The 16,406-nt window shown below is 33.7% G+C and overlaps 2 protein-coding genes across 18 annotated transcripts; one reads left to right on the plus strand and one right to left on the minus strand.

Annotated features, from left to right (window-relative positions):
- Positions 1 to 5,673: 5,673 nt before the first annotated feature.
- LOC107937778 (probable serine/threonine-protein kinase abkC) lies at positions 5,674 to 9,146 on the plus strand. Its single transcript, XM_016870747.2, has 5 exons — positions 5,674 to 5,983; positions 6,367 to 7,705; positions 7,785 to 8,054; positions 8,210 to 8,365; positions 8,701 to 9,146. The coding sequence occupies exons 1-5, from the start codon at positions 5,976 to 5,978 to the stop codon at positions 8,818 to 8,820; spliced, it is 1,893 nt and encodes a 630-aa protein (XP_016726236.1). The 5' UTR covers positions 5,674 to 5,975; the 3' UTR covers positions 8,821 to 9,146.
- Positions 9,147 to 9,635: 489 nt separating this feature from the next.
- On the minus strand, positions 9,636 to 15,281 carry LOC107937768 (lysine-specific demethylase JMJ25). 17 transcript variants are annotated; one of them, XM_041102716.1, is made up of 14 exons: positions 14,253 to 15,281; positions 14,033 to 14,160; positions 13,617 to 13,722; positions 13,382 to 13,514; positions 13,218 to 13,281; positions 12,382 to 13,126; positions 11,720 to 12,049; positions 10,891 to 11,424; positions 10,742 to 10,814; positions 10,574 to 10,659; positions 10,265 to 10,384; positions 10,110 to 10,177; positions 9,941 to 9,999; positions 9,636 to 9,865 (listed from the first exon to the last, which is right to left on the minus strand). In XM_041102716.1, exons 1-13 carry the CDS (start codon positions 14,943 to 14,945, stop codon positions 9,975 to 9,977), a joined length of 3,105 nt encoding a protein of 1,034 aa, XP_040958650.1. In that variant the 5' UTR covers positions 14,946 to 15,281; the 3' UTR covers positions 9,636 to 9,865; positions 9,941 to 9,974. The 17 variants fall into 17 exon arrangements, with proteins under 17 accessions (XP_040958650.1, XP_016726226.1, XP_040958643.1 ...); XM_016870737.2 differs by having other exon boundaries at positions 14,033 to 14,163; XM_041102709.1 differs by having other exon boundaries at positions 13,382 to 13,528; positions 13,622 to 13,722; positions 14,033 to 14,178.
- Between the last annotated feature and the right edge of the window lie 1,125 nt (positions 15,282 to 16,406).

The following is a 16,406-nucleotide window of genomic DNA, read 5'->3' on the forward strand; positions in this document are numbered from 1 at the left end:
ATAGAAGAACGTAAAATTGAATATGCTAAAACGCATTATTCTCTTATTTATAAGTTAAAGAAGAATTATGAATAAATTTAAATATTATCTCAAAGAGAACAAATATGATCCGACTCGTGAAATCAAATCATATGTAAGGATGATGGTGTTGGGTTTGCTCACAAGATTTTTGATACTCGTAATAAATAAAGCAAGTATCTTTTTAGGATGACTTGAATATGATAGGTTAAACAACAAATAACCCTAAAATAGGACTTTTGTGGAATTAACCCTCAAACATATATATATTATAAGAGAAAGGTTTTGGTTTCATAGATCCCGACAAGAATTCAAATACCGGCGGGCTTTCCGTCCATAACAACGTCGGAGGTCGTGTATACGACACGTGTACATGACACCTGTTACGGCTACTGTCTTTTCAGGTAGTGATAAAGCAGGAAATTTTGCATGGGGGATTATGGTAAATTGCGGGTTTGACCTAAATAGTAATAAAAGATAAGGGCACGTGTCGACCTGTCTCATAAGGGCTCGTGTAGGGGACCACCATTAAAAAACATGGCGGGGCTCTTGTGTCTTAATGATCTCTCATCACGTCAGCATTTGGGGGACACGTGGACTCAATCATGCATGGGGTTTTTGACCTTTTTAAACACTTAAAAGCCTTACCGGTTGACCGGGTAACCACACTTAACCTTAATATTGACTTTCTTTCTTGTCATTAACATGTAATTACTTACTATTTTGTCTTTATGCAAAAAAGAAAAATCACATAATCATGCTTAATTAATAATATTTTATATTAATCCATGATTAACATAGTTCACACTTAATTTTGTGCACCAAAGCTTGTTACGCCAAATGAAATAGAAGTATTGATATTTCAGTTCGAATTTCATAATGTGTAATTACGACGTGTGGATTTTTAATTTTAGTATTTGCGTATGTCATGTGTAAATTTTATCCGATTTTTTCTCTATTATGTTCTATATTTATAATAGTGAAACTTAAAAAACAATTTAGTAATATAAGGTGAAACTAAAAGTTCGATTCAATCAGTAAATTCACCTATTTGGTAAGGTAATATAACTTTAAGATTATATTGTATAAAAAAATTAGTTCAATATTAAAAGATTTTCGTTAATTTGTAATTTAAGTTGACATTAAAATTCGAATTTAAACAAGCCTCGCTTCCCTTTATAATAATAAAAAAAAAACTTATTAATTTACCTATAAGTAGGTCCTTGAACCCCAAAATTGTAAAATTTTAGCCTTAATTTCTTTTAAAAACAATAATTTTATAAATTAATATAAAGATAAATTCTAATTTTTGGCTTCCACTTAGGAAAGTTTACTTGGTACATATTCTTTATTTATATACTGCTCTTGTTTTTCAATAGTAGTTTTTTTCTTATCAAGGTATTTATTGGAACGAACTCAGTAATTAATCATTTGCATTCTATAAGCTCATTAAGGGGTAGATATTGGTCACGAGTTTTAAAATTGTTCCATGCATAGAGTAAGGATCGAATCCTCAACCACTAATTAAAGTAAGAAAGATCTTTGCATTCTTGTATTGTTTTTGTTTTTGTTTCTTATATTATTTTGCTTTTTTGACACATGAAACTCGTGCATGGATGCTCATATTATCATATATTTGGTTCAAATAAGTTGTTTTTTTTAAATTTCGGCTTTGTTTTTTGCATTGATTTCTGCATATGCAGACAAGGAAATATATATGGATGGAAATTGGAAAGCCTTTGATCACTTTCATCTCTTCACATATATCCGCAAAAATGGACCAACTTTTGTTTACACGATGGATAGACGACACGATTTTGTTTACACTTTATAAGTTGGATTTTTATTTTATTTTCTTTTTCTTTTTCAGTGTAAAATCAAGGGTTTCTTCGAGTCACATTAAACTTGAGATTAATGGTAAAATTCTACCAATAAATGTACGTTCCAAAGTTAAAACTTGTGTTGGGCGAGGCCTCTACAAGGAGGCAAGATCTCTTGAAAAAATTATAAATTAATAAAATGGTAAAATTCTACTCCTTTAAATTTGGTTTTGCCTTTGTTCGCGGGCATCTACCACCTCAACCAACGACTTCTTGGTAATTTGTATTTAATTTCTTTTTGTACTTTAGTTTGGAAATAATTTGTTCCCTCTATTTTAATAACATTATAAGTAGATCCAAATTAATAACATTAGTAATGACTGTTGTTAGAGAGACGATGTGAATATCCATAAATTTGTTAACACTGTTAATTGTTTACGATTAATAATATTTTCAATTTTGCTCTATGAAAGCACAAATTATCACAAGTAGACCAAATGTCTTGGAAGGTTCTTTTCCTCTTTTACCAATTATAAAAGTCAAAGCCCCCCATGTAAGGTTTACGTAATTTGTACGTCCAATGTAGAGAAATTTGAATATAAGGATATTATTAGGGTTTTAAGGTGTCAATTATGGTAGAAAATTTTGAGTTTATGAAGGTAAGGGGTAAGGTTCTTCTTTGACTATGAACCGACCACAGCCTGATATAAATAGACAGTACACCATTTCTCGACCGACCAAAGAAATTTTGTTCTTTCGAACATGTTGAAATACCCTCGAAAGTGGGATTCCTGTCTTAATATGCATTTAGGGTTTCACTTCATTTTTTTTTTAAATCTTATAGGGAAAATGTGGAGAATTTTGTGTTTAAGAAAGAAAAGTCTTTGTGGCAAAGATTTTTCTAATTCGGAATGTGAGATTAAAAAGTCATGATTTTTCTGAAAAAGGGAAAATAAATTATAGTTGATGCATGCATTGTCAATAAATTAGATACTAATTAACCTATCATATAAATAAGTTAATGGTTGTGTTTAATTGTAGTGATTGATTTGACCAATTGATTCTATTAATTGTTTACTTAAATTGTTCGGTAAAACTTAACTAAAAGTTTATATGTGTAAAATAATAAATAAAGGTATGACACATTTTATTGTTAAGTATTTATTTGTTTATAATACTTTAGTCTTGATTAAGTGAAATTATTGAAATAAAACACTATTACCAAGGAATTAAAACATCCATTATGGAAATCAATTAGTGAATATTTTTCGGATTTAATTTGGAGGTGAAAGTAAAAATGAAAGAATAGAGGCTACTGATATCTTCGCACCCTTATTGAGTTTGAGAGGATGTGGCAAAAGGAGTAATTTTTTAGCAAGCATGGTGAGATATGTCATTCACATATCTTACTCTCAATCAGCTGTGAAAAAAGTTGTTCATCAGAGCATTTTTTTGTCTTAGAGGTTTTAGCTTAACAAGCTCTTGCAAAACTCCATTCACCAAATACTTCAATTAGAGGGCTGTACTATACCCAATCCCCCATTAGTGCCCAAATCAACTAAAAAAAATACTCTAAAACTCTATTTACCAAACACCTTCAATATATTTATCTACCATTATTATCATTATTATTAATTTGAATGTTTTATCAATTGGACACCAACTCAACAATACATTTATAAAAAAAATTCCTCATTTATAATAAACAATATATATTATTTTAAATGATATGTCATTAAGGGTGATGTTTTGTGTGGTAAAATTTTCTTTTAAGCCCTTAAAATTTATAAAATTATAACATATAAAATGATGAAAAATTGCATTATGAACCCAATATCTTATAATTCAATTATGATCCTATAATATAAATTTTTTTTGACCCCAAAGCATGAAAGGTAAATTCTAATATGTCAAAAACATGGAATATTTCGTAGATGTGACGATAAGAAAACGTTTTGTAATGTGAATTGTGAGCAAAGATGGTAGACTTTTTGTATTGTATATATGTGTGTGTATGTGATTGGATAATGGTAAATTTTCGTTAATCGAACCTTAGCTAGCTAGCTGTCTGGAAAATGACTTAGAAATGGTTAATTGGTGTTGGACTATTCTTGTTATGAATTTAGTCGTCTTTTTTCTTGTTCTTTTTTTTTTCAATTTAGTTCTAAAATTTAGGTTCTATTAAAATATGATAATATGATATTCTGAATATTTTTTAAAATACATATATATTTTTTAATAATTTTTATATGAAAATTTTTTAAAAGTTGAAAACGTGTGATTTCAAAAGAATATCGTATCATCGTATTTTAATGAACTCTAAATTCAAAAATAAATTTAAAAAATTGTCAAATTCCAAAATTAACGTGTGAGTAGAAAAGAAAAATTGCTTTATCTTTTTTTATAAGGTGGAAATTGTCACTAGCTAAGCTAGGTGTGATTAAACGGTCGATTTGGTTATTAATCGAACCGAATTACTATTAATCAAATTACTCGGAATGTAAAAATCTTTAATCGTTAATCAAATCGAATTATTTTCAAATACATTAACTGAACCAAAATATTTCAGTTAATTCGGCCGGTTAACCGAATTAACCGAAATTTATATATTTTTATTTTTTGGTTAAAATAAGTATAAAACATATAAAAAATACATTACTAATGTTCATTTTATTTTTTAATAGTTCAAAAATATATAATATATAATATTTATTTCGATTAATATAAAAATTAATAGTTCAAAAAATACATAGTTAATATAAAAAATATATTATTTATTTTGGTTAAGTCGGTTAATTATTCGATTTTGAACCGAATTAATTGATAATCAAAATTTTAAAAAAAATATTAATCGACTTCCAACTAAACTAAATTCAGTCACCGACCGATTAAACGAATTAGATCAATTCAATTGATTAATTCAATTTTAACCGAACTATTCGTGAAGGCAAAACAGGTGCGTATAAAATCCTATCAAATCATAAAGGGTTTTTTCTTTCTTTCCAAAATTAAGGCTTATCTCCGGTAAATGATTAATGGGCTCAAATATATTAATATTTAAGCTTGAATTGAACTGTCACAATTTAGCCATTACTCTAATTAGTGAATTTATTGATTTTGGGTTGGATTAATGCTTACTGTTTAAGTTCGAATTATTTTAGTTTGATTATTTTGATTTTTTATTTAGGTTTGACAAGTAATTCTGGGTCATTTTAGATTTGAATAGCTTTAAATATAATTTTATCATTTATTAATTTATAATTTCGTCATTTTTGAAAAGAAATAAACTTTATTTATTTTAAGAGTAAAGTGTAATTTTACTATATATAATTTTATAATTTAATGGTTTTAAGGGGGTTGAAATGTAAATGTCCATTTCAGAGGTTGCCCCTATAGTCATTCTGAGTACATGTCATTTTCGTGTTCAAGTTCGATAGGTTTAAGTTGTTGATTTTTTTAATAATTTAATTTAGTTTTTAGGTCAAATTAATCGAATCAAAATTTTGAGTTTAGGTCGGAGTTACAAGTTTAAGTTCTGGTCATTTCAAGCTCAGATTATCCTAATTTTCAAGTTTAATCATTTCGAGTTTTTCTGTTGGATTTGGAGCTCGAGTTCAAATTATTTCATCTTATTTGAGTTATTCTAAACTCACGATATTTTTAACTTGACTCATTTTCAGATTTAAATTGAGTGAGTTAAAAACTTTTAATTATCCAATCGAGTTTTTTTAATAAAGATCATTTCAATTTTTTTATTCGAATTAACTGGTTGAATTTTCGAGTTGGAGTCGATTAATATCTCTAGCTTAAAGGACTTAAGGTATGGGGGTGGCCGATCAAGCTTTAGCATGAATGAAGCCCATGAAAGCCAATCAAAGTTTTGGCCCATCAAAGCCAGCCATTGATCTTTCTCTCCTTCTTTCTTTCTTCTTCCTCTACCGCCGCTAGGTCACGAAAAGAAAGAGAAATGAAGTTGGGCCAAAATTACACATCACAAAATTGATGTCAATCAGAAGAGAATCATCCATGAGAAAATGCATTCAACAGCATCTTCTTCAGCTACTTCAAATTTCCACCGCCTTAGCACTGTAGCCTCTTCAAAGCTCCCTCTTTTACCTTCCCTCTCTCTATATCGCCATGTCCAGGTTCGTCTCTTTAACCTCTATTTCTACTTTTTATTTTCTGGGTTTGTTAAAGGGTTCTTGGGTTTATTGGGGGATTAGTTGTGTTTAATGGTGTTAAAGCTTTTTTTTTATAAACAGTTTGGAAGTGAAATAAAAAATGAAATGTTATTGAAGAAGGTTTACTCTGCTGTTTATTGGGCTGTAGCAAAGTGTAATTGTTTTGAATTATTACATTAAAGGCTTGAATTTTATTGAAATAAAGTAAGTAAACTTCTTGCTGTTTTGTTGAGTGGAATTGAAGACTGGGTTTTTAATACTTTTGTGTTTCTGTGTAAGATTTAGAATTGGTTCTAAGGTTTTTCATAATTTACATGGTAGATGATGAGTGAATTGTTGGAATGCAGAAATTTGAGATTTGCAAATATTAGGAAAGCTTTGGAATCTGCTATTTCGAACCAGAGGTTGAACCGTTCGGAATTTAGGAAGTATGCGACAGTGGTTTCTGTCAGGTTGCGTTTGCCGCAGTATAGAGTGTTCTCCCATTATAGGTTCAACAGTGGAGGAAAGGCTCCATTCTTGTTGCAGAATACAAAGGAAGGGTTGTGTCGAGGTTATTTTGCCAAGAACCGTTCCTTCGTTTCTGCAAGTAGTGCAGTAACTCATCGTGCCCAAGTTGCTTGGAAAAGGCTTACACAAAAATGTTCTGCCGGTGGTCGAACATTCCCTCAGATAAGCACGACTGCTCAAGCGGTCAGCTTAGCTTTGTCACACTCGCACTTGATAGTACCTGGTATTTTTGGCTTGACATGTGGACGAATAGCATTGGCACAGAGGACTTTAATAGAAACAGATTACTACCCATCACAGAATACTTTATCAATGCGTGCTCGAGATGGACACGCTTTTGTTTCTGCTATACTACTTTCAGCTGTAGAAGGTGTTATTTTGCTGGTGAGAGCTTTGTTTCTTGCGGTTTTGTTCTCTCCTAGCATAATAATGGCACCATTTGCCAACGCATTTGGTCCACAGTTCAGGAAAATGTGGCTTGAAGTTGTGCATCGCTCACTTGAAAAAGCAGGTCCAGCTTTCATAAAGTGGGGTCAATGGGCAGCAACAAGACCAGATCTCTTTCCTAGAGATCTATGCATCAAACTGTCAGAGCTTCACAGCAAAGCTCCTGAGCATAGCTTTGCCTACACAAAGAAAACTATTGAAAAAGCATTTGGCCGTAAGCTATCTGAAATTTTTGAGGCTTTTGAAGAAGAACCTGTGGCATCTGGAAGTATAGCTCAGGTGCACCGGGCTTCTTTGAGATTCCGCTATCCTGGTCAGCGGGTCAAGCCCATGGTAGTTGCAGTAAAGGTTAGACATCCTGATGTTGGTGAGTCAATTAGGAGAGATTTTGTGATTATCAACTCGGTGGCTAAATTATCAACATTCATCCCTACTCTGAAATGGTTGAGATTGGATGAGAGCGTCCAGCAGTTTGCTGTTTTCATGATGTCTCAAGTTGACCTTGCAAGGGAAGCTGCCCATTTGAACCGTTTTATATACAACTTCCGAAGCTGGAGGGATGTTTCTTTTCCTAAGCCTGTGTATCCACTTGTGCATCCCGCAGTTTTAGTGGAAACTTATGAGCAAGGGGAAAGTGTTGCACACTATGTTGATGGCCTTGAAGGACATGATCGGATTAAGTCTGCACTCGCTCATATTGGAACTCATGCACTTTTAAAGATGCTTCTGGTAAGGTTTTTATGTTGTCTGCTTGAGAATTAAATTATGGCAATTCTGGTTTCTAGAAATTATAATTCTCTTCTTTCAGGTTGACAACTTTATTCATGCTGACATGCATCCGGGAAATATCCTTGTTCGGGTGTCTCAAAGCAAGGCTTCTCGAAAACAGCTTTTTAAAACAAAGCCTCATGTCATCTTCCTTGATGTAGGCATGACTGCTGAACTTTCAAAGGGTGATCGTGTTAATTTATTGGAATTTTTTAAGGCTGTTGCCCGTAGAGATGGCCGTACTGCTGCAGAGTGCACGCTTAGACTATCACAAAGACAAAACTGCCCAAACCCAAAGGCTTTTATCGAGGTGATGTATATAGATTAACCCAAACCGTTCTTTATCCTCCATCATCTGTTGGTTTGTCATTATAGATGAATGCATTAATGGTCAGTCATCATTGTTCCAATTTAGAATATCTTTTTCTGCTTGGTTTTTTAATACCTTTTTCCAACTTCCAACAGGAAGTAGAAGAAGCCTTCACTTTCTGGGGTACTCCGGAGGGTGATCTAGTCCATCCGGCTGAATGCATGCAAGAATTGCTTGAGAAAGTAAGGCGTCATAAAGTCAATATTGATGGCAATGTATGCACTGTGATGGTCACAACTTTGGTTCTTGAGGTATCGTCTTGATCAAACATTTGAGATGTCTTATATGAATTCGTTCTACTTTTGGTATCATTTACCTGCTAGAAATAACTTATCGTCCATATGTTTACTCATGCTTATTTACCGTGCTTTCTGTTTTTCCGCAGGAAACAAAATAAATAGATATTTTCATAGTCGTCAGAGTAAAATAGATATTATGTATTCCCATCTAAGGATTGTCTCATAATAGTCCTAGGTCCAACTTGCAGAAATGCCTTCATAATATGAAGATAAACCTAGTCATTATTTCCATTTTAGATTATTGATTGAATTCGATATCATATTTTGGTACTTGTTTAAATTTGTAGGGTTGGCAAAGGAAACTTGATCCAGGATATGATGTAATGCAAACACTACAAACATTGCTACTCAAAGCTGACTGGGCAAAATCTCTTTCTTACACTATCGATGGGTTGATGGCTCCGTAGAACATTATCCGAAGTACGGTTAGCCAAATGCATCCTCCCAAGGGATCTTTAGGATCATTATTTCTGTTTCTAGAAAAGAAAAAAAGAAACAATTTTGATAGAGCCAAGACGCTAGAATATACCGGTCGTGAAAATCATAATGAGTATCATTGATCTTTTAACTTGAAATTTTGAGCTATGTTAAGTTTCATCCATATGTAATTATTTGTTACTTTTCCCCTATTCATTGCTGTTATATCTTTAAGCCCTGATGACTCACAGGTGAAAACAGTTAAAGGGCAACACGAGAGGAATAAAATGTCAAAAAAACTATTCTTTTTTCTTTATATTCATTGCATAAAATGGATGGACAAACTGTCGATGAACTTAATTAGTTTAGGGTTGGAATGTTTATATGAGTTGAAGCTATATGTATTGTAATGCATTTGGGGCATCACATGACATTTCCTAGGCTGTAAATCTCTTGTTCTTTGCTGTAATATCAGTTATGGAGGTCCTGTGCTAAATTTCATTTCAGATTGCTTAAAAGTTAGATAAATTAGTCTTAATATATTAAATTAAAAAATAAATTAATTCTTTTGTATAACTAGATTGTACATCACATTTAAAAAATTATATCACATTTTGACATGGAGATCAGTTTTTTACAATAAAAATTAATGAAATTTTTAATAAAATTAATACATTAATTAATTAATTTTTTTATTAGAAAGACAAAATGTAACCTAACTCGGTACAAATACCTTATATACAATGCGAAAATGATGAAAAGGGTTTCATAGGAGATTTCAAGCTTTTCATATAAACAAATGGGAGAAATTAACTGTGGTTATATATTCAAAGAAAAAAGTAAATAGTATGAATGGTTTTCCATCCTGGGGTATAAAGTACATGGTTGATGAATATTACACATTTACAAACTCAATTGCAGCAAACTGGCCGAGTTTCATATAATTCAACTTCAATGGACAATGGGGGGAGAGATAGAATGGACAATTGCATCAAAATCTCGGTGAATGCCACATGCTAGTTGCTGAGAGCAATGCTTCAAAAATGGGAAAAAAAAACCATAAGAGCAGAAGTCGCCAGCAGCAATAGCCATAAACTGAGAATCTCTTACATTACATGCCATTGTTCTTTAATCCAACCCTCAACTACTCACTGAGCTCAGCACTGGACCTAAACCTCAAGAATGAGACATTATGTTATAGTTGTAATTTCAGTGGTAGTTGATGAATATCATTGCTATTTGCAGATAAAAGACCTTAATAATTCCAAAAGCAACTTACTCTGAACATATAAGCTCGCGGATTTCTTTTATTGCTGCACTAATCCTATACAGGGCCATCTTCTCAACCTGATTTTAGGAGCAAAACCAGAATTATATTTGCATTAGTACAGAAAATGAACACTGTTAACTTTAAGTCATATTTTGAAAATTTACCTCAAACTTTTTTGCTTTGGCTTTATGATCGTCTGGAAGCAGACGAAATTCATTGATCAACCGGATACACTCGGTCACATTTTCCGGTGAAACAAAGTCCAAAACCACATTAACACAGGACTACAGGTTGTCAGGGGAAAGAAAAGAATACTTACAGCCATATAAATTGGTAAAATTTCTAAGCAAAACAATAACTTGTAATTCATAAAATTGCAAAAGTGGAGAAGCATATCAAAATTTGCAGATAACATCAATCAGTAAGTTCTGTAACAGTTATTCAAGACTAAAGATATCGGTAGTATGTGTTACCTTAACGTTTCTAATCTGGTATGGACAGCCAGCTGGAATTATTATGGCTTCTCCAACATGTTGTTCAAATGTCCAGGGCTCAATTTCTAGAAGCAGTACAAGGTCAAAAGGATTTCAGTAAGTTTGTCCTTAATTATAACAAGAGATAACAAAACCGAGTACACTCACCATACTCCTCCTTCAGCCTCCTTTTGTGACTTGTATCAAGAAAGAAATTCTGATCGAGGATTGGATGAACCACCTACAGCAGGAGTGTTAAACAATCAGCATTATGTCCATTCTGCTAGCACATTGTCAAGTCTCATAACTGGCCTTACATGTTTCTGAAAGCCACATGTATGACCAAACTCATTTGAATGCTTTCTAAGGTACTCCATAAGCTTTGGAACATCCTGTCTGCGGAAGACATCCCATTCTGCACCACAAGACTTAGCCAAATCTGTTCTTTTCCCAAAGATTTCCTGATCTTCTAATGCTTCTGAGCCGTGAATGGTATCACATGGATGTAGTGCAGCTTCAGAATTTGAATTACAGTCGGAATCAGAATCAGAGTCAGAGTCAGAGCTGTCTTCCTTATCATGTGCATCATGCACCGCAGAAGGTGATCGAGAAAGTTTTGGAACTGTGTTACGAGAATGCATTTCTTTATTGATCATACCATTCAATCCTACTTTTATGTTTTCACCATTTGACTTAGATTTTTCTTTCAGTTCATTAGCCATCTTTTGATCAAGGTGAGTCTTAGCAAGCTCCCTTTCGTCTTGAAATTTTTTCTTTTTCATTAACTTTCTTATTTTATTAAGTTGCTTCATGCAAACAGGAGCATCTGTAGCATGTGCCAAAACATTAACCTGGAATAGGAGGGAGGAAAGAAACACAAATAAACGGCAAAGGTTACTTACATCTGTATGATGTTTACAATAAGGATAATGAACAGACGAATTAAAGGGTCTCCAGAATAATTATATTATATAAGCTTTGTGTCGATCAATTAGACACACATATAGGAACCGTTCATTAACAATTATCTTAGAGCAAAAGCAAGTTACGTTCCAATCAAGATAACTTCAATAAAATGTGCATCATATCAAGTTCCAAATGGGATAAAATGGCCAAGATAAAAGAGAAGGATAGAGATAGACATACCATATCACATAAACCATAACACAAATTTGTCACGGAATTGGCTTGTGCAAGTTCCTCACTGCTGCAATAAGAGATAGAGACAGATGGACCTAGGTCAGGCTTTGTGATTTCTTGTGGCAACCTTGCAGCAATGTTCAAAATGCCGCTTCCAGGATTCATATATTCTCGAAGTGGTAAAGATTGAATGATTTCAGAATAATGATCCGGGAATTGTTCTTGAAATAAAGGAGAAGAAAGCCAGCCCTTCAGTTTCAGCTTCTCATCACACATACTAGATTGTGCCAGCCCCCTTAATGACCCCAAAAATAACTGCTTAATACCAATTTCAACCTGCCAGCATATATAAGGCAAAATTATTTATAACTTATACCTCACTTAAGATCCTAGAAGGCAGCCAAACATAATGAAAAGAACTCAAATGCCAACTCTCACGATCCTTTTTTTAAAGAAAAACAAAATGACTGACAAGCAAGGAATCTGATAACTGGTAGGCATACGACAGAATAAAGAAGATAGATGCACATGGAAGTTTAAATGCACTTTAATGAATGCCTTATATTAGGATTATGGAGATGGAGTGATGAACTAAAGAGGACCAGTTTATCTTCCTTTTAACTCCAAAAATTGTAATTTGATACGGCATTGTAATTTAGAAAGCTAACCTCGAACCAGTCTGAACAAGTTGTAGCTTTACTTGGCTCTTCGTTCTCAGCTTTGGCAACACTATTCTTAAGATATGAGCAAAACAAGAATATTGGATCCCAACTTAAAGCAGTAGTCTGAAGAACATTCCGAAATATTACAGGATGGCCTTTACACCAATGCTTCTGGAAGTGCTCCAGGTTATCACCATGAATGTTCAATATAGTGGGGTAAAATAGGAAGTTATCATTTGAATTCTCTCTCCTAGAAGCCTCTTGCAACTGCTTCACCCTTTTGGCTTCATCATCTGTCGCAGGACATAAGGAGCAGCATGAAAAAGTATCAAATGCTTCCGGCAATTCATAGCTGCCAACTATCTCTTCAGCACTTACTTCCAGCTCTTTGAACCAACTTTGCGGCAAAATACATCTCAGATCAAGAAGGCCATCACCACAACCACCGAACTCACTAGGTGGGCATGAGATAGGAACACTGCCATCAGGAGCTTTCTGACTAGGCAATGATACAGAAGAATCAGAATACCTACTGTCAGAGGTCTGCCTGGTTATTCTTACAGATTTCCTATCTGAAAGGCAAATACCGGGCAAACAAGTTTTCCTTCTCTTTGGGCATTTGCAGTTAACTTCTTTGATAGTTCCGAATAAATTCCCTTGAAAGATATCCCGACAACAACTTAAGCAGAGGCTATATGAACACTTTGGGCAGCTTCTATGGAAATCCAGAATGAGAGTCTTGCAGTAACTGCTGCTCCAGAATTAATATCATCACCAAAGAGCAACCAAAAACAAAATTACATAAATTTTATGAAATACATTTTAAGCAATAATGAGCATACCAACAGTATTCCTTATTGCCACCAGATTCAGCAGGTTGGACCTGAATATCACAGAGTTTTTTGCCTATGATACACAAGAAGATATCACAACCTCTTCCACTGATTAAAACAGAATGCTTTAATAATAATAATAATAAAAATCAAGATGCGTCGTTGTAAATTACCTTGAATTTTGGCCTCCACATCAATCTCAACACTCTGGTCTTGGTTTATTTGCTTAAAAACAGGAAGGAGCATGCAGATCAAATAATGAAAATCTAACACCTTGTCTACTTTTATCTTGTCCCTTAGAAACTCCTGAAATATAAATACTTTTTTGTATTAGGCAAAACATTAGATATCAGTGCGGAAAAATGCAAGCAGCATTGCAAAATTGAGGTGTTTCAGATGATATCAGACCTTACATTCATCGTCTCTACGTTGACTCACTGAGCAGGCCCTGCAGCTGCAAGTTCCACGGCATACCGGACAAGCTACCTGAACTTCTTCTCGCTTAAAAAAATAGCTGTATGCAATTCAACATCATAAGAGTCAATAAACATCCATGTTTTAACCACAACCAAATGGTTCAAAATCCATTATAGACCACATTCAAATTATAGTGATGAGACAAAGGCTAAATACATTTTGAATGCATCATTTCAAGTTGGCTGAAACAGGAAATTATGCCTTAAAGCTATTGCATTTTGATAAACTATACATTCTCATGTAGCACAGGATTTGCCTTCTTTGTCAATTAACAAACATATATGATATATCTACATTACAATCACAATTCAAAAACAGAACTAAAAATAAATAAAAGCGTCACTCACTGTTCTTTTATGCAATCCAAGCAAAAGAACTGCTGTTTACAACTAGAACACTTGATCAAATTAGGAGCACCGCCTTTTCGACACCAATGGCACCTTATTCTTCTCCCTCTCCTCAAATTTGCTCCATTCTTCTTGTATGGCAGAACATGCAAGAATCCCATAATTCAAAAAGAACAAGAAGATATTAATAAAAATTTCAAAATAAAACCATACAAATTACCTGCAATGTACCAACAGGTAATGGCTCAATGTTCTTAGACCGAAACCGCCTTCTGGTAATGGCAACAGCATTATTATCAGTTTCTCCTACTTTAACATTAATACAAGAACCTGAAACAGAACCAGAACCGGAAGCCGAACCAGAACCAGAGCATGAACCTGCATTATCAAAATGTGGACTTGACGAAGAAATAGCCATTAACCCATTAGGCAATTCTCTCATCAAGTCACCCTTTTCATCATCATCATCATCATCATCATCATCATCATCATCATCAAAATCACTACACTCACTTTCTTTCCTTTTCTTTTTCTTCTTCTCAGCTTCTCTTTTCAAAACCATCCTTATAAGCTCCAATGGCAAATCCCCTCTCTTCAGTTTCATCTTACGAACAGCTTCATCTAACGCCTCCGATTCCCCTCCGATCACTCGCTTCCTCTTCACCGGCCTCGCTAATTTCAGCAACTTTGCCCTAATTTCAAGCTTATTCTTCTCAAAAACCTTCTTTTTCCTCTTTTTCCTTTGCATTTTCAAGGATTCCGGCACTTTCTGTTTATTCTGTCGATGACGGCCTTGGATATGGTGAAGCTCACAGAGCTTTTTCCCTTCCATTACACGTCGCTTACACCGCCATTGTCTCCCGTCTGTTCGATTGCACCGGAGATGGTCCGGTATAGCACCTTCCCCCTCCATTCCCCTGTTTGGCTAACTTTCCCGGATAAGAAATCAAATCTTTTCCCGGAAAAACTAATGGGGTTCTCGAGAAAACAGGGAAAAAGATTTGGGTTTAGAGTAGAAAGAGGAGAAAGCAGTTTTTTGGAAGGGTTAAAAACTTAAAAGAGTTAAAGATTAAGGGTTTATTGGGAACAGTAAGAGTATGTGTGAAAGAGTGAAAGGGAAAGTGGCAGATATGGTAATTCTGAAGAAATATAGAGTCCTGTTTGGTCCTGGAAACTTTCCAAATGATGCACAGAGAGGAAAGCTTGACAGTTTTTATCGAAAAAAGCTATCGGTTTTTTGAGTTTTTTTCTATTAATTAGCTTTTAATGAGTGAAATATTTATAAACGTCTCTTTTAGCTGTTTTTTGGGGATTTTTTTTTGTAAATTTTCCCTTCTTTTTATTCATTTGAATGTCTTTGACCATTCCTCTAGCTAATTTGCAGCAGAAAATATACTAATTTCATGTTTTTTTTTTGTTTTTTCTTACCATAGGTTGCAGAACATTAATATTGCAGATTTCTTTTTTAAGTGCAAGACACAAATCTAGAATCTCAAAATAAGAATAAAGTTATCTCAATGTTTATTCAAACCCAAATTTCTTATCATTCAACTCAACATGCGTTGGAATGCTGCTGCAGATTAAACTATTTTTTCATGAATTCTACAGAACATATATAATAAAATAGTCTGCAATATCAATGCAAATTTTGTGTAACCCTTGAAAAACTCATCCTTTTTCTTGATATACTGAATTGACCATTGCAGGTCCCATTTTCTCTCCGGTTCCAATTCTACCTTTCAAACACAAAAATTATTGGCATTCAGAGGTTAACCATCAATGCTGCAATACAAATACTAAGTCACAAAATATTGCAAAAAGGGGTATTTTTTTTGTTGGGGAAAGAGCAAAAAAAAACATCAGTGAGTGAAGTGTTGATGAACTCATCGAAACGAAAAAACAGCTCATCAACGCTGCACTCAACAATGTTTCTTCTATATGAGATAATATATGTAAATGCTTAACTTAAATGAACCAATCAACATGCATATATATATGTTACGTTGAGGAAATATTTAAGTCGCCTTTCAATTTCTCTGCAGCTCTTTGAATGAAGTTTGCTTGGAGTTGTTGTACTAATTTGCTTTTTGTTTTCTTGGATTGGAATCCTTACCACATTTAACACCCACAATACAACTATCGAGTTCATTTGTATGGATTGCCATAACTTTCTCTAGAGATAGTATAGTGTGTCAAAAAAAATTGTATAAGATTATTTTGGCAGGTCCATGTGAAATGGTTGGCTCTTTTTCACAATTGCAAGCAACTATTTTTCCATATACCAACTCTAAGTTAAGGCCTGAGGGTCTCTTGGTGTTGCAGCTGGTTCTGCAATAGTGTTAGTGGTTTTTTTTTTTTGGGTCTATTTTATAAT

This window comes from Gossypium hirsutum, chromosome D10 (assembly GCF_007990345.1).
Source record: "Gossypium hirsutum isolate 1008001.06 chromosome D10, Gossypium_hirsutum_v2.1, whole genome shotgun sequence".
NCBI classification, from domain to species: domain Eukaryota; kingdom Viridiplantae; phylum Streptophyta; class Magnoliopsida; order Malvales; family Malvaceae; genus Gossypium; species Gossypium hirsutum.